The sequence below is a fragment of the Thunnus albacares genome, chromosome 12, assembly GCF_914725855.1.
Source record: "Thunnus albacares chromosome 12, fThuAlb1.1, whole genome shotgun sequence".
Lineage (NCBI taxonomy): Eukaryota > Metazoa > Chordata > Actinopteri > Scombriformes > Scombridae > Thunnus > Thunnus albacares.
Window position 1 is genome coordinate 20,469,574 of NC_058117.1, and position 17,571 is coordinate 20,487,144.

At 37.8% G+C, this 17,571-nt stretch overlaps 1 protein-coding gene across 3 annotated transcripts in view; it reads left to right on the forward strand.

Annotated features, from left to right (window-relative positions):
* Positions 1–17,571, forward strand: part of cacnb2b (calcium channel, voltage-dependent, beta 2b) — a 31,547-nt gene that overhangs the window by 1,221 nt on the left and 12,755 nt on the right. For all 3 annotated transcript variants that reach the window (XM_044369444.1, XM_044369442.1, XM_044369443.1), the window contains exons 2-5: positions 13,119–13,184; positions 16,460–16,582; positions 16,790–16,929; positions 17,399–17,460. In XM_044369444.1, the coding sequence (XP_044225379.1) occupies positions 13,119–13,184; positions 16,460–16,582; positions 16,790–16,929; positions 17,399–17,460 (391 nt within the window). The remainder of the gene's footprint in view (positions 1–13,118; positions 13,185–16,459; positions 16,583–16,789; positions 16,930–17,398; positions 17,461–17,571) is intronic.

Consider the following 17,571-nt stretch of genomic DNA (forward strand, 5'->3'; position numbering starts at 1 on the left):
TCTTTTTTGTTGTGCAGCGGATGGAACATTTTCTTTAAAGTAGCTATAATAAATATTTTATATTGCAATGGATCACATTACTACTTGCATGTGAAAGGTATCATCTACAGTAACAAACCCACAGAGAATTATCACTTGACTCTGCAGTTCCTCTCTGAGTTTTATTGTGTATACAGTACAGACTCGCTGCTCTCATCAGCATCATTTTTGGCTACAGCAAGCAGCTGTTTTTAATGAGGCTCTAAAAACCCATGGTACACTATGTCCAGCACCAAACAGTGGACAGACAAAGGTAGCAACCAGCTGGTGAACATAGTGGAGCATTTAACAGCTAAAGAGCCAGATACTTTTCTCAGGAGTTGGTGGAGAACAAAATTGAGCTAAAAGGACAGTGAATATTAGACTTACATTCACCAGGTGGCCATAAACATGACTCAAAATGAATACTAATAATTCTCTCTATCAGTTTGCCAACACACTCTCCATATGAACTAAAAAGGTGATAATATGTAAGTGTTGTGTTTACAGCTTGTTTACACTGCACTCAAATGGCCAAAAACCATTTAATGCAGTTTTAATGATTCTAGAAATACCTTCAGAACAGTGTTATAAAACAACTCTCTGACTCTTTTGAAGACCAGCAGGTATTTTTCAAACAAACGTATAAATGAATTGAATGTAATATATGAGAGGCACAAACTGAAGCTAGAGGAAGTCTTGCAGTCTCTGGACAGCCTACTGTCTTGCGTTGCAGTGTGTTAGTTAGTGCCGACCCACTGTTTGTTACCTAGAATAGGAAAAGCCTCTTAGTAGCTGTTACTGGGGCATTACATCCAGATACCTGCTCTCCTTCCAGGCAGGAAGTGGAGCAATAAGGCATCAGAGCTGTCTGGAAAGTTCCAGAAGAATATGTGGGCTCCTTTGGGATTAGGACGGTTTCCAAGTGTATGATTGGATTGTTTTCTTGTGTGTCTAGCTATCTTGTTTGTCTACCTTTTAGTGTTTAACTTGACAGTTTTTTTATGTGCTCGTACTGCAGAAGAGTGACAGCAATGGTGGTGATATTAGTGGCTCAATAATTGTCTCAGTGCAATAAATGAGAAATGATCATAACAGGAATGGTTGGCAAAATGCTTTTTTTATAATCCCCCTTTACACACACATGCGCACGCACTCCTCCTGTATATGTTGCATCATAACTCTGTGCAGTGCAGAAGGGCACAGAGACTCGCCATCTATGAACTATAGATAAAATGTATCTATTACAGGTGCCGGGCAAGACAGGCATTAAGTATTATAGATAATGTTAATGCAGTTATTGTATCTCTATCGATGACAGGCAGCTTTAGCACATGCAGTCCAAGCAGCAGCGTTGGCTGTCTGTGAGGAGTTTGCATTTGTCTCTCTCTCTCTAAATCCTGGATTGACGCATGCTATCTTAATCTCCTTACTCAGAGACAATCATGACCCAGAGAGAGAGAGAAGGGCCCAAATACACATTGGTTTTTCCCCTGTAATGATTTTTTCCAATTTACTCTTTGGTACTATGATTTTCTTTGAAGCACATCATTTTTTTTTCCTTTTGATGTCCCTTTAAATGTGCAGACTCTCTCTATAGTAGTAGCTAAACGCTGTGAATAAGTTGTCATTAACTGCAAAATGATATGGAAATGGTAATATCATGTTAAAAAATGGATGTTGCGCTTGTCTTTTACATTCAGGGTTAGACGTGATCCCAATGCATAAAAAATTAATTAGATCAAGTAGTTTCCACTTTTGAAGTCTTTCTTTACTTTGTTGCCACAAACTGGCAACATGAGTAATAATGATCAAACTCATATTAACATACTGTATAGACATAAATTAAATTTAGTGCAGTACAGATTCGCTGCCACTTTTGATCTATAATTAGGGATCTAAAGGGTTGTGATGCAGCCTTTAACTCCACAGATGGTGGCTCATGCCAAAGTAAAGGTGGCGGTGCCAGCCGGGCCATATCTGCTCTATGGTAGCATCAGGCAGAGGGCATAAAGCCAGTCTCCTTCAGACAGATGATGCAAAGCAGCTGATTAGACAGAGCTTGGAGAAAACTGGATTGGAACACATACTGCATGCAAATGGACAGGCTGATGATGACCAAGAGATAAAGCAGCAAAGAAATCATCACAGTATACAGAATAACACATCAAAGTAAATGAGCAACAGTTAAATGAAAGAGGACTGCAGTTATAAAGATAAAATTCCACTATTCCTTAGCTGCAGAAAATATTTATGGGCGAAAATTGAGAATTTGCAAACACCCGGGCTCAGTGCCAGCTGCTCAATGGAGGGCCGACAAGAAATTAGTCACAATTATATTAGTGACCTGCTCCATAGACAACAATGAACTGTAGTAGGGTGTTTGGGAAACAGGCTGTGTTTTTGTCCTTTTTTGATGCACGACTCTATCCACTAAAGCTTACCAACAAAGTTTTAATGAAGCTTATTAGTCTTCTACTTACAGATGTAGCTGCAGGTCACCTAATATATCTGGAGATACATGTGAACATTTTACAGTTTTAATCTTTTATCATGAAAAATCTGTTACTTGGTCACAGAAAATACAAATGAGCACATCCATTGAAAAGGATACACTCACCAACGGGGTCTGTTATTATACTCTATTTTGTTGATTATAGATCTATTTTGAAGAGCTCGACGAGTGCATGTCGGTATCTCATCTGCCAATGTGAAGCTCTGGAAATCTGAAACGTTAAGTGTCGACCTCCAAACCAGCATCCTATTCACAAGCTGAAAAAAACAAACAACAAGCAAACATGGATACGGTCAAAAGGATCATGTGAATGTGGCAGCTTTTCTCAATCAGAGAGCCGACTGTTGAACAACCAGCTCTGTAGTTTTAGAAGTTGAAGATTACCACTTCACATGAACACACCACAGTAACTAAACAAGTGTCACATCCAAAATATCACAAAGTAGCAACACATTTCATCCTCTGTATGGCAATAGACAACATCACAATAGAAACACCTGACAGATAGAGATGCTTTGAGTGTACAGACTTTGGTTGCAGATATCTGCGTATATTCTGGATATGGAAGGATTTCAATATCAATTACATCTGTGCCTGCTATTGAAGATAAAAGCATATACAGTTAAGGGTTAAGAGAGTAAGTCAAGGTAACATGTTTCAAATACACTTTCATCTTATTTGTTTTTTCAAATTTCAGAGAAGAGTGGCATGGACAAGCCGCTGGAGTTGGGAAGTGGAAAGAATGATCTTGGTGTTGCGGAGATAAAAGTCCTGTTAATTTGCTGCATAGATCATTCAGGTGACTGACAGTTGGAGCAGCTCCAGGGATTTGACAGGCATGAAATTCTCCTGATTGGATCATCAACACAAAAAAATGAGCAACTGAGTATGAAATTATCTGGTTCTTTCATGATAAAAAGTCAAAGTGTAGAAGTGTGTATAAAAAATGTACAGAGAGAAGTCAACTACAACTTCTAAAGAGCATTTTGGTAGGAAATATCAAGTCACCAAGTTTAACACCAAACACCAATTCCACTTTGTTTAACCATAACGAAGTTCAGATCAGTTCTCTTTTGGATTTTGGATGAATTTGGCAACTATGGTGCAGAGCTTTGTACCAAGTGCAATGAAGAGTTCTGTGAATAGCAGTTAAGACTCACGGGAATCACAGTGTTTAGAGCCACACAAACTAATGAAAAAAACAATTTCTCAATGGCGATAGGAGAAACCTATACTGACACAAAACTATACAAGAGACTCCCATCTTTCTATGTTCAGGAACATTGAGGACATCACTAAAAGACAAGTTTGAAATTGGAGTTTACAGTTCAGAAAAATACTCCCGGAGCCAGCTGTTCCTCTTAAGCTGTTCTTCACAAGTCTATTGAGACTTAATGTTCAGTCATTAGTCACAGTTTGAGCTGATTGAGTTTAAAATTAAGCATTAAGCAGTGAAGTTTATTCTTGAGCTTGGAAACAATCCCAACTCAAGGTCCAATTACTATCTCTTTCCTCTTTCAACCGTATCACATGGTCTTTATCAGCAACATCATCAGTTTGCTCGATTGCCATAGATATTACTCTAATGTACTATCACCATGACAACTGAGCGTATTCCATCAGCTGATGAAGACTGCATGATACAGTCGAAAGCTCTGGATAAAAGGGTTAGCTTGGATATGATAAATCATAGTTACTTGGAGCCTTTTCCAGTTGAGATTCACCAAAGTAAATGATAAAATCCTGCATGATGATGAACTCATTTGGCAGTGAAAGTAAAAGTGTCAAGCTGTTTCCAAACAATGCTGCAGATCAAAAGCCAAGCTCCGGAGTTCAGTGTTATTCGTATGGTTGTCAGTTTGCCTCAGCTTACAAGATACTACACTGTCATGGGGCTGAAGGCCTGTAGCAGATGTAATGGTGTGGAAACTCTTGACCCCTAGTTGGCTTTTTCGTAGCTACAAATGAGATATAGATAACAGCAGCACCTGGGGGGGCAGCCTGCAAGGCACAAGAGGCTGCAGGGATGTGGCAGAGTGAGTAGCAAGAGTACATACACACACATAGACTGCATCTCCCATTGCAAACAATCAGAATAACACTGCCCACCCAAGTAAGCAGACACACAGAGTCACACACACACCTCCACCCCCTTTAGTCTGCCACCCACCTTTCATCTAGATAAGAAGGTGCTGAACTCTGGTGCTCTCTCTGTCTCTGTGGACATTTTCACATACACTGCTACTTCCATGTGAACTCTTTGATACTTAAAGATCCCCTCCAGACACGTTGTAAGATATATAAAAATAGTCTGCTTGAAATGATAATATGGGTCTGATATGGTTTTTCCACAATAAAAGTCCAATTACCTAATTTAAATCCTTAAAATGACATCTCTTCCTTTTCCCTCATTGAAAAATCCATAAGCCATGAATATGCAAATATTTTTCATTTCAAAAGTTTAACTGCTGGACACTAGATGTCTCCTACTTCACTGAACTCCATTCTTGATGTATATGCACTGGAGGCTTGTGTAAACTGCACACTGGACCATGATTGGCTGCAAACTAGTTGTGATGTCACAAATCCTGCCTGTAAATACAATCTTAAACTCAGATTTTTGATGAGCAGAGATAGACTTTCCCCATTCATCAGATATATGTGAAAACAACCTTCTAGTGTCAAACCCTGCACATAAATCATTCTGCACAGTGAAGATCAAACATCCAGCTGAAGTAACAAAAAAATAAAACATATTTTTGAGTGGAAGGGGACTTTAAATTTCATGCTGATGCTGAATCAGAGTCTGAGCTGTGTGAGAAGCATGTACATACCATGCAGGGTAAGCAGGAACATTGGATCATCTGTTCCTCTCTGTTTATATAAAACATTTATTTATGCCATTTATGAATGTGCCTGCTTTGTGTCAATTTGAAATGTGTAAACACTTTATTTATTCATGTGAATGACATGTAAGTGTGTCAACTGGCTTGAATGACAGTTTAGATGTTTGACTTCTTTTGGCTTTGAAAAAGGTACAGCAGCAGTGATGGCGAACACTTCTCAAGCTGACCTAATTATACTGACATTCTCTTTGGAGATCTAACTGTCAATTCCATATCTCCTCAATGGCTCCTTCATTGATTTATATGTACTGCTCAATTACTGCTAGCATCTTTAATTAGTCTATAAGGATGTAGTGGATTTTGCTAAACAATGTGGAGCACTATTTATTAACCTAGAGTTGAGGACGTAAGAGTTGGAGGTGTGGAGGATTTTTTTTTTTTCCTTTTGTGTATCCTTGTGTGTATTTCTCTGAGGATCACAGCAAGTGACAATGGGAAAAGAATTTCATTAGTGGGAGTCATTTATGCTTTGGTGGCATATTTCTTTCAATGGTTGCCATGGAAACTGCCATGGATCTGCCCATTTTTTTGAGGGAGTGTGCAGTTGGAATGGTATCTTTAGGGATACAAATGTATACTATCTGGTGCAATGGATAATTGCTACTCATGCTTAAGCTTGCCAGCTGGAGGAGATGGAAGATGGATGAGGTCTTGAATTAGGAAAACAGAAAAACAAGCCGGGCGTACAGCTGAATCAAAGTGTCTTGCTCGTTGGTAGGATGGAGAGATGGCTGATTTTTGTTTGAGAATCCATCACATATTTTCTTTTTCACCACTTTGACAGCTTTCCAGTGTCTACTACATTTCCTTTAAAGCTCCAAATAATTCCATAAAAGTGCCATATTAAATGTTTTTGGAATTGTGCTTCAACATGGGTCTTATGTTTGTGGTTGTAGCCATTGAGGCATACAGTCCAGTCTTACAGATGTTCAGTTTGCCCTTTTTAGTTGAACAACTTTCTTGTCAAGACAATGTTGAGAATGTGTTTTAATGTTAAACTTGCAGCAAGTAGACATTTAAAGTGCATTTTCTTTCATTTTCGTTAACTGAACTTGGTTTTGATAAAAAATGTGCTTTCCTTCTTTCTGTCTGACTCTCTTAAAACTTGTGTTGCTTGCTATCAGAGTCTAACTAAGCCTCGTTTGGAAGCTCCTAATTGAAACCAGACCCACCTTTGCCAAACCAACCACTCTATCCTCATCCTTTAGGCCTTGAAACAAAATACTTGAATACACTTTCTATTATTGGGCTTGTCCACGTAGGCCAAAAGTATGCTCTCAAGAGCGTTATCACTCTGGTGCTCAGTGCTCATCACTGCCCCCTGAGGCAGATGGGGGGAATCCAGTTGTAATGGGTGTTTTTTCCTCAATGTTTGAAAAAAACAGTAATAAGACTATTCTGGCAGTACTCAAAACCTAACTTAGACAAGCCATACAAAGGTGAGACTTATGCTTTACTTACAAACAGTATGTTGTGGATTTACAAGAGAAAAGCATGATGACTAACAGGTTGGTTTGGCAAATATACATTGGATTGACTTCCCCACCACTAAAGAGCACCGCACAGCCACTTCCCTAAGCTTTCAAAGCATTCAGGACTGTCTTTCATACAGTGAATAAAACAGTTCGAAACATCTAATAAACTGAATCGAATGAACGTTAAAGAAGTGTCTGTGTAACATGAAGGTGCCTCAAGTGTTTTACATGAAGGACTCCAAAAACATTTGAACATACAGGCTACAGGTTCTCAGGTCATGTGTTTTTTCTTTTTCTTGTCTGAAGCATATGTGGAGATGTTTACTTGTTGCATTTTTGCACACAACAATACTCTCTTTTGTTTGTTCCAGACATTTTGCACAACACAAGTGATGCAGAACAATTAAACATTTGGCATTTGGACACATGCTGTATGTAACTTATTTGAATAGACCAAATAACCTCTCATCTTGTTAGTTTAAAGGCTTTGTTAAGGGGTCATCGTAAATTCAATTCTCTACCTGTGCATTTAGCTTAGCATGAAAGACCTGCTCATTTTGTCATCACTGATCTTGTCCGTTGTTTGGTTACAGCTGAAGAAACATCTGAATAGGAGCATCAGTAAACATAGCAGTTCGCCCTTTATTTCATGTCTTTCCAGGCATTAGTAGTTGCTTTTTATTCCCATGATACCCATAAAATCCACAAAACTGTGCCTCTCAGGACTTTTTCCCCTGTAGTTGCTTCTGAATGAACTGAATAAAAGGTTCATGCAAAGTTTTCTTAAACAAATCCAACAATGAAGAAGTAAATAAGAAAGAGCTGGAATAAACTGGTTCAAACATCTTTAATGTGAACATAAGCTGTATCAGCTTTTCTTTAAAACCCAGTCCAGAGTTTGTTTGTCCTCTGGGGAATTGCAGTGCTCCAGGCCAGCCAGCTGGCTCCTGGCGACTCGATGGCTCTGATTATTTCAGTTAAGGGATGGAGTCCATCTCCCCAATCAGATGCTCCTTTCCTAATGTACTCCCTTGGCGTGTGCCGAAAGAGCTGTGTAAACGCTTTTGAGCAGGAAAGGAGTCACCTTCAGGTAGCGCACGATAAAATGTGGCTTTACTTGTTCACCCACCCTCCTCCCATCATCTTCGTCCTCCACCTTCCTTTTCCCACCCTCTGAGTCACGTAATCACGTTAATGGGTTGGGATGGGAGGGAAAGGAAGGGGTTGTTGGTGAAGAGATGGAGATGGAGGGATGAATGAAGAAGTGCAGTAGAAAAAAAGAGTGAATTAGAAAATTAGACGAGACTTACTGGACACTTTTACAGGGCAGAGATGATATGGATATAAGAAACGGGAAATACTGTGCAGAACAGGAATTCTGGGTATTATTGATCAATAGTTTCATCTAACTGAAATGTTCTGTGATGATTAGCAAAGCCCATTTTTAATGTTGCAAAAGCTGCTCTGAATTTGAACCGTAGAGTTGCAACTAACTAACTAACTCTTCATTTTCGATTAATCTTCTGATTATTTTCTTGATTTATGGTGAAAAATATCCTTTAAAACTTCTCAGTGCCATATGAGGTGATGTATTTAAATTGCTTGTTCTATCCAACCATCAAAATGCTTTCAAATATCACAAAGAAAAGCGTCAAATCCTTAAATTTGAGAAGCTGAAACCAGAGATTTTTTTGACATTTTTGCTCAAAAATGATTGAAACAATTCATTGATTATCTAAGCAGTTGACAATTCATGTAAATCCCTAATTTTTGTAGTTCTTTCCTTTTCCCAGACATCTCTAGTCACCTGCAGTAGCGTGCTCAATATTGTTTAGTAATTCAGCGGGGGCGTTTTGTACTATTGGCTGGGTGACATTGGCTTGCATGAGAGGCGGGTGCTGTGCGAACAGATGTCTACACCAGCCATGGGTAAACAAAAACCCATGCCTGGGCATAATTCTGCCCCAGGGAGATTTACATCCTCCTCCTCTCCAATTCCCTCCTCATCACGTTGAATTCTCTATCTTGACACTGTCTCGACTGCATCCTTCTGCTTTTCTGTAACTTATTCTCTCCACCCCTTATATGATATATAATTGTACTCCATTTTTTCAAGTTAGTTAAACTTGACATCATTATTTCAAAATGCATTTTGGTGTCAGTTAATTTCAGTTTTGCTTTCTAAGCATTTGACCATTTTTATTTTACTATTTATTATTTATTACTTATTACATTTAATTTTTAGTGATAGTTACATTTGTAGTTAAATTCATAGTTTTTAAATTCATAGTCTTTTTTATACTTGTGTTTCCTCTCACCACGCCGCCTTTCTTGTGTTATTTTGACCTATTTTTACCTAGCTTTCTCTTTGATGTTGATCACTTCTTTATCTAGTAAATGGAGATGCGTTCTGACTCTGGATGGGTTTCTTCCTTTCAATTCAAGTCCATGAACATGTCTGTTAGAAGACGCATATACTGTAGGTGAGACAAATTTATTTGTATGGCACCTTTTATCAACAAGGTCAATTCAAAGTGCCATACATTCAGTAAGAAAAGGGCATTAAGATAAGATACAGAAGAAATGCAAATACAAATACAATATAAAATTATATATAAATAGGATTTTAAATGACATATTAAAATAAAAGATAAAAAATAAACTAGGAATAAAACATATTGTAGAGTTGGAGAAGACCTCCAAATATGTAATTCAAAGTGGAAAAAAAAATCTAGTATATATTCAGAGGGATCCCAAATATTAATTTAATATCATTAATTTGGTGGCAGGAGGACTCTATGATTTAAAGTTGTATTCCAGCCTTTAATATAATATGCAAGAGTGCAGCAAACTGTCTTATACATCCATGCAGGTGTATGCTGATCAGCTATCAACACTCTTCTTTTCTGTCTAGTCACTAAACTTCACCACACACTTTATGTATCTACACTTTCGAAATCTCACCTCCTTGATTTATAATTTTACGATTCATGAATTTCCTCTTCACATTTCACTCATCATACCCTGTCTTTTCTGAACCTCCATCATCAATTTGGGGTTTTTTTTTTCTTTCTTTGTCCAACATGTATCCTCACTTCACTCTTTACTCTTGTTCCCTCTCTTTCTTTCAGCTCCCATCCTCCCGTCCTTCAGCTCACTCCCTCTGTCTTCCCACTTAATTTCACAATACAAGCTATTAAAACAGAGTTGTTTGCAGTTGAAAATAGGTCCATCATAACTACTGGCCTATAGACATGTTGCATAATCCATCATCCGTCAAAGTCACACTGCCTCACTGGTGTCAGGCAGCGCAGTGTTCACTCATTTGGAATAACTTATAGAGTAGGAGTGTGTAAGTGGTAAAGGAGAGTCAACGGGATATTGTTTCTAGCTGTTTGAACATGACATCTGAGCAGTGAACACAAGTGTGGCTTTGATTTACCCAGTGTATTCTTACAGTATGATCCTTTTTTAATGAGCGTTAAAGAGGGAAACCCTGTGTCCTACAAAATATATTTATATACTAATACTTATAATATACTACTTATATTTGATGGCAACATTTGTGTGACATTCTAATGCTGCACAGAAGTAATAGGAAGAAGATTGAAGATTGAAGATTTCAAATTGACTCTTTTAATATTTAATCAAGACCACAATTTTTCCAAAATCTTAAAGGAATAGTTCAATATTTTTTGGAAATGCATTTATTCGCTTTCTCTCCAAGAGTTAGATGAGAAGATCGATGCCACTCTCATGTCTGTGCTTTAAGTGTGAAGTTAGAGCAGAGAGGCGATTAGCTTATCATGAAGACTGGAAGCAGGAAACAGCTAGCCTCACTCTCTCCAGACTTCAAAAATCCTCCAGCACCTTCAAACCTTCCTAATTAACACATTATATCTAATTTGTTTAATCTGTCCAGACAGTTAACAGTAGCAGATACGTTCAAGGTGGCAGCAAGCTTCCTATAAAAGATATTTGCCCATGCACATTAGTTTTATATGAATGCCATTGTAGGAAACAGGGTTTAATAGGTTCAGTTGCAGCAGAGTGAAGTGAACTCCACCAAGCTTCAGTTTAAGTTATATTGAATAAAATTTGATGTATTCTCATGTCTCCCTCCTGCCAAATCATACAGGATGTTACCAAAGATCTGTTCAATTAAAAAATCTACATCATTTCAGTCACTTCTCTCTCACTTTTGTTCTGCGCCGTAAACCTTAATGATCCAAACTCATTAAAGAGAAATAACCTGAAGTGAAATCCTGAAAATGGAGCTGAGGTGAAAAAATATCTCTCTGATACAACAATCAACAATCTGTCAACAAAAATGTTTCATTACAAGATTCACAAATTTTCAATTTCTCTTTTTCCAGCTGCTCCTTGTACATGTTGGAAGTGTCCTTGAGCAAGACATTGAACCCTAAATTGTTATTAATTTGTGTAATGAAGACGAAAAAGTTTGCCAAACGAATATTATATAACAAAGGTTGAAGCTGGTTATCATGAAAGCAGCTTACAAAGAAAAGTGTGGGAAAAAAGAAAAATGTCAGCAAATAAAAAATATAAAATACAGTATGAAATTATAAAGTTATTATTAAAGTTTCATGAATATAATAGAGTACAAGTGTATGTGAAAATAATTTGAGATTAGATTTTAGTATACTGATTTTATGGGGCTCACCAAGGACTGCGTTGTTAAAATGCATCATACTGAGCAGACTGGTGACAGCGAGAGAGCTGATTTGTGACTTTGGGATGCAAGTGTGTATCTTGAGTGCCAGATTGACGCAGGGGGGCTGTGCCATCTCCTGGCTATGACACAGAGGGCATTAATTACCATGTCTTTGAGGGGACAATCTAATCTCTGGGACACATGGCACATAAACCTGACTGTCCCAGGAGGGATTTGCTGCATCGCTTTCTGACAATTAAAGGCAGAAGGGTTCTGGGAAAAGGGATAGTCAGTGAGAAGGCATGTCGAGGAGATGTTATTCATAATAGGTCGTAAGCTTAACAGTGAAGTGTTGATTCTGTTTGCATTGGCATTATTATTAGGATTATAAGACATTTGGGGAAATTTATTAATTGAGACAATGCAATTTTATTCATTTACCCTTCCCAGTTTTAAAAAAGCTCTCATAACTCACCTTTTTAAAGCTGCTTTTAACTGATGCTCAGATCCTCATCTGATTCTTTAAAATGAGAGTATGTCTTTTTGTCTTTTATTCTCTTTTACTGCATTTGTTTTCTACTTTTAACACTGTGTCTTTCCTGATGATCTTGTGTGTAACTTCTTTTTGCCAATTTGTTTATCTGAATGCCTTTCTTATATATTTTCTCCTTCCACAGCTGGAAAGGCGCTTTTACATTTAAAGACACAGCCTGTGAAAACAGTTGTATAAAGTTCTCTGTTGCTCTATAAGAACTTAAGCAAGTCTGAGGAAATTACTCAAATTAGAAACTGAGCACATGGAGTTTTAAAAAATGGACATTGTGGGAAGTGTAGAATTCAGTGTTTTTGGAGCGTGACTCATAGGGACTGAAAATCAGGACATCTCAGTCTCTGCCGCATCAATTTTGACCACTGTTTTCCTCACAATATCTGTCTCTCACAACTTCATAGAAGTGCAATAATGAATTGCTCCAGTACTCTTTTAAAACATTTCTGGTTTGTCATCTGGCTGCTGCTGTTTTGGGGTACATTAGAATCATGATGTGTTTATTGTTCTTAGGTTGTCCTTAAAATGCCACCTCACAATAATTACAATATGGCATCTTTTATATCATTCTTATTGGCTGTTGTGATTTTTTTTTCTTTAATTTTGATGTCATTATATATTTTGTGTTTTCTCTTTTGTGTCTTAGTCAGTGACTAATTGACTAAAACACTCTTGATAAGGAGATTTTAATGTCAGTGATGCTTCCCTCGTTAAATAAATAAAAACAAATAATGAATGCACTGACTAGTGGTCCCAACATTAGTTTGAATTAGTCTGATTTTCACATGTGCTGTCACATACTTCTCTTTCTCTGAGTCCTTTCTTACACTTTTATTTAAAAAAATCTTTATCCACAACTATAAAGAAACAGACAACTCTGCTAATCAGTCTATAATACCAATGCAGTTGTAATTCCAATTCATAGCGATTAATGCAGTGAACTGATTAAACTAATTGTCGTTACTCTCTGTCTCTCCTCCAGGGAGAGCGTCAGGACTCGGATGTCGTTGAGGAAAGAAACGCCCAGGTGCAGCTGGAGAAGGCCAAGGTACTGTCTCACTGTTGCATCATGGTATCACCTGACCCAACCCACTGCAACCTTCGCAGACTCGTTTTTCACAGAGGCTGCTCTCAAGGACGTGATTACATCACAGACAGGAAACACAGATATCAGGGCATCGGATTAGCAGAGCAATATTCTGCTATTAAAATGAGTAATTGCAATCTTCAGTCCAGTCATCTCTTTACGTGCTCAATGTCTGCAGAGGAATAATAATGAGGAATTCTGACACCTTCTTCCATCTGTCTGCAACCACAGTTCACCACAAAATGTGCTGAATATGTCGGCTTTAGAATCTAAAATAAAATATGAGGACAATAACCTGTAATCTGATGTGCAAATGAGATGAGATAAATCACTTAATCTCATTTCTGTACTGCTTGTTCCAGCATGTTTTTATTTAAAATTCTTTAAAGTTCATTCGCAAGTCAAGACTATAAATCTAGACTCACCCTTTAAAGTATTATTTGCATTTTTCCTTTATTTATTAGCATACTATGGTGGTGGAGCAAGCTTAATGCACTGCAATTTGATAAAACATAAGAAGAAAACATCTTCACCACCTTAACAACACATACAAAACATAAAAATACTGCAAATGAGTAAAATAACAAAAAAAATCCCCAATTTGACAACATGTTTGTGCCATAAAGAAACATGCTACAAATATACTTCAGAAATGCTACACCCAACAATTGAAGTCTTACAACACAAAGGATGTTTCTAGGGGACACTAAAAACTGATGGACGGGCTAGTAATTGGTAAAAGGCTAACACTGGTAGGTGTATAAACAATATGTCCAATAACATGAAATCAGAATTCATTGTTGAGTGGTTTTAGCACTATGGATGTAATCCCACCTCTGACCACAATGTGGATTGCAGTGGCAGAGTGGCACTGTCCATATTTCTGCTTGTTGACTCCACGGGCAGAAGAAGAAGCAAATCAACGTTATTTATGAGGTATTTTTATATATTTCTTGAGAACTGCTCATCCAAATAACTTCAGACGTCTTCATTGCACTTCCTTGTATCCCTAGCAATCCACCTGCCAGGTATGAAGTGGATCGGATGAACAGTTCTTGAGATATGCGAAGGACAAACTTACATTCATACATACAGACAGAGATTCCTTGCTTTATATAGAAAGAAGAGAGATAACTTGATCACAAGTTCTTTAAAAAAAAAAAATCTAAGGGATTCTTAGCAAAAGCATTTATTTATGTTATGTGTTTATATTAAAAAAAAAATCAAAATATATATATCGTTATCAGATATCAGTCCTGGCCTCAAAAATCCATTAGTGATCAGGCTTTAATTAAGTTGTGTAATTCTGGCACATCGTGTGAAATATCTGAGGAACAATTTGGGGAGTGCTTTTTAGTGGCAAACAGTGGCAACAGTTCCAAACCTCTTAAACTTAAAAAGTTGAAGAAATATGATATGAGGTCAAGTCAAAGCTGAGCCATTGCAATCTCCTAAATTGTCTCCTAAAATCACATTTTAGTGTGACTCACACACACACACACACACCAAAGGAGGTGTATGCATGTACTGAAGGAGGTGTATGCATACATTGCTCTTTTTCTGTTGGCATATTGTAATCACCATGAAGGTCATTAAACAAAAAGACATTGAAATATCACAGCTGATATTAAAGTCCCCTCTCTTTGCCTTTTAAGCGACGCCTGCTGATACACGTCCCATTGAATATTCAATTAAATCCTCCCCTACAGATTTAATGTGCTCCCAATGGAGCTTTGTAATTAAGGCAGCAAACACAACACGGCCAGTCCCCTGCTGACCCCACACTCTCATCTTTCTAAAGTGGAGTAATTAGCAGCTTGATCGGCATGCCACTGACATTTGACTCTGATAGGATTACAATGCCAACAGGCTTTCTATCAGAGGAAAGCATACAGTAGGTACTTTGCAACAAAGAGGAAGGAATCAGTCTTTTTCACATTTTGACTTGTCATAGTAGGACAAGCACAAATGTTTCTAATCACATTAATGATGAGTCTGTTCTGTTCAAGTAACCCAGTAAGTCAGTGTGACAGAAACTAACCATGTCCAATTTAGTTTCACAACTCAGTGTTGAGGGGACAAGGACAAATGTAACAGATGTGATAACCTAATGAGATTGGTACAATTGAATAAATGCAGCATCTGTTGGCACCCCAATACCACAGCTTGCTGCTAAAACTCTATGTGCACCTCCCTGACAGACCGGAGTAACCACAAGAACCTGTAACTATAGTTCTTACTGCTGTCGGTCCATGTACAATCTAATCTAAATGAGACGCTTGGATTTCATTCAATTTTGGTTTGATACTGGATGAGGATATGTGGATCTAACTGACATTTTGCCTGTTAAACCACACTACATTATCTGTTATATCCCCTAAGTTATGTAAAAATGTTTAATACTGCATTCATTCATTAATTCATTACTTTGTGACCAGAAAAAATCAAGAGTACAAATTAAGTAATTTGTGCACATGAATAGGAGACCACAAATTAGTAATTTGTGTGCACCAATTAATTCCACAGTGTGATTTATTCATTTCTGTGCACACACTTTTTTTCTCCATGACTCCTGCTGAGCTTCGTATGCCTGCAATGTAAGTGCAGAGCTCAGAATGATATTTCTCCTTTAAATGATTAAGATCATAAGCTACAGTTTACAAATTGTTAATATTGACCTGCAGAGCTGTTTTTGCAGATTGTGGCAGTTAATAAAAGCACAATGCCCACATACAAAACATGACGCACACACTCAGTGTGTATGCACAGCATGCATACAGGTACATGGCCATACTCCCAGGCATGCACTGCACAATATTATCCTAAATATGTAACTATGTTGGTTTGAAAAGAATATGAACAGCTTTGTACATATTTACACGTGCACAGAAATGATTTATTGTATCATCTAGTTAACAATATTATGCTTTAAAAGCACATTTGGGCAGATTACAGAATGTAGTACTGAAAATGTTTCTGCATGAAAATGGCAGCAAGTTTCTTTATCAGTCTCATTTCACATTAGCTCTGATTCTCTGTTACAATACTAGTTGTTACTGGATGTTTGAAAGATTGTTTTCAATGTACAGATTCAAAATAATGCACTGCATGTAATCAATTGTAATTGAGCAAAATGATTCAATTGTGTGAACATGTGTATGGGTGAAAAGTAGGAATTAAGATATTTGAGAAATTCGTTAGTAGTTTTGTTATGAATATCTGTCCTGTGTCCCCAGTACAAGCCAGTGGCATTTGCTGTACGTTGCAACTTCTCTTACACGCCAGCAGACGACGACAGCGTCCCCGTGCCAGGCCAGGCTGTCACCTTTGAGGCCAGAGACTTCCTGCATGTCAAAGAGGTTTGAAAGAAACACACATACATAAATGAGTTACATACAGGTGGAGTTATTACCAGGACTTGTCTTATAAGGCATGACACTCTGCATTAAGATTTTGATACACATTGCAGTAGATAAAAATGACATAAATGCAGTTGCTGAATTGAGTTTTTTCTTTAGCCAAAACAAGCCTTAAATACACACTCTCTTTTCTCTTGAAATGACCAGAAGTTTAACAATGACTGGTGGATTGGACGGCCGGTGAAGGAGGATGGTGTGGTGGGCTTTGTCCCCAGTCCAGTCAATCTGGAAACCATTCTCATCAGAAGAGAGGTCCAGGCAAGAAAAGCTGCCAAGGCCTTAGCCAAGTACGTACAACATGCTGCTCTTTCCACTGGCTTCAATAGAGAACTGTTGTATACTACTGTTGCAGACAAGTCTACTGTATTAGTGTACTGTAATCCAAATAATAATCTTTATTGGTCCTGCACACATACAAACAAAACAAAAGTCAATAGATTGACCAAAAGGAAAACATTGGATAGTAAATTTAACCTACAGCATTGGTTGTGTTTACTCAGCCTGGCAGGCAAGAGGATCCACTGCCCACTGCAAGATTTTGACTTGACCTAGTTAGTGTGACAGAAACACATCTAGAGGATCTTGGATATTTGGCTTTGGTGGCAACTGTTCTGAATCACTAAAGGGGATTTACTCTGAAAGCTCTATACATGCTATATCACAGTATCTTAGAGCATCAGACATACAGTATAGCGTTCTATTTTCAACATGAATGAATGACTGACTGTTAATTTAGGTCATTTTGTCACATTTCAGCAAAGCAGCATCTCAAGCCGCTCAAGATATGAACTCAAAGAAATATACCCCTCCTTCACAAGGTCAGTGTGTGTGTGTGTTTGTGTGTGTGTGTGTGTGTGTGTGTGTGTGTGTGTGTGTGTGTTTGAAATTGTGTAAAAGGATTGTTTGTTCTCCTATTTTTTGCTGATTGG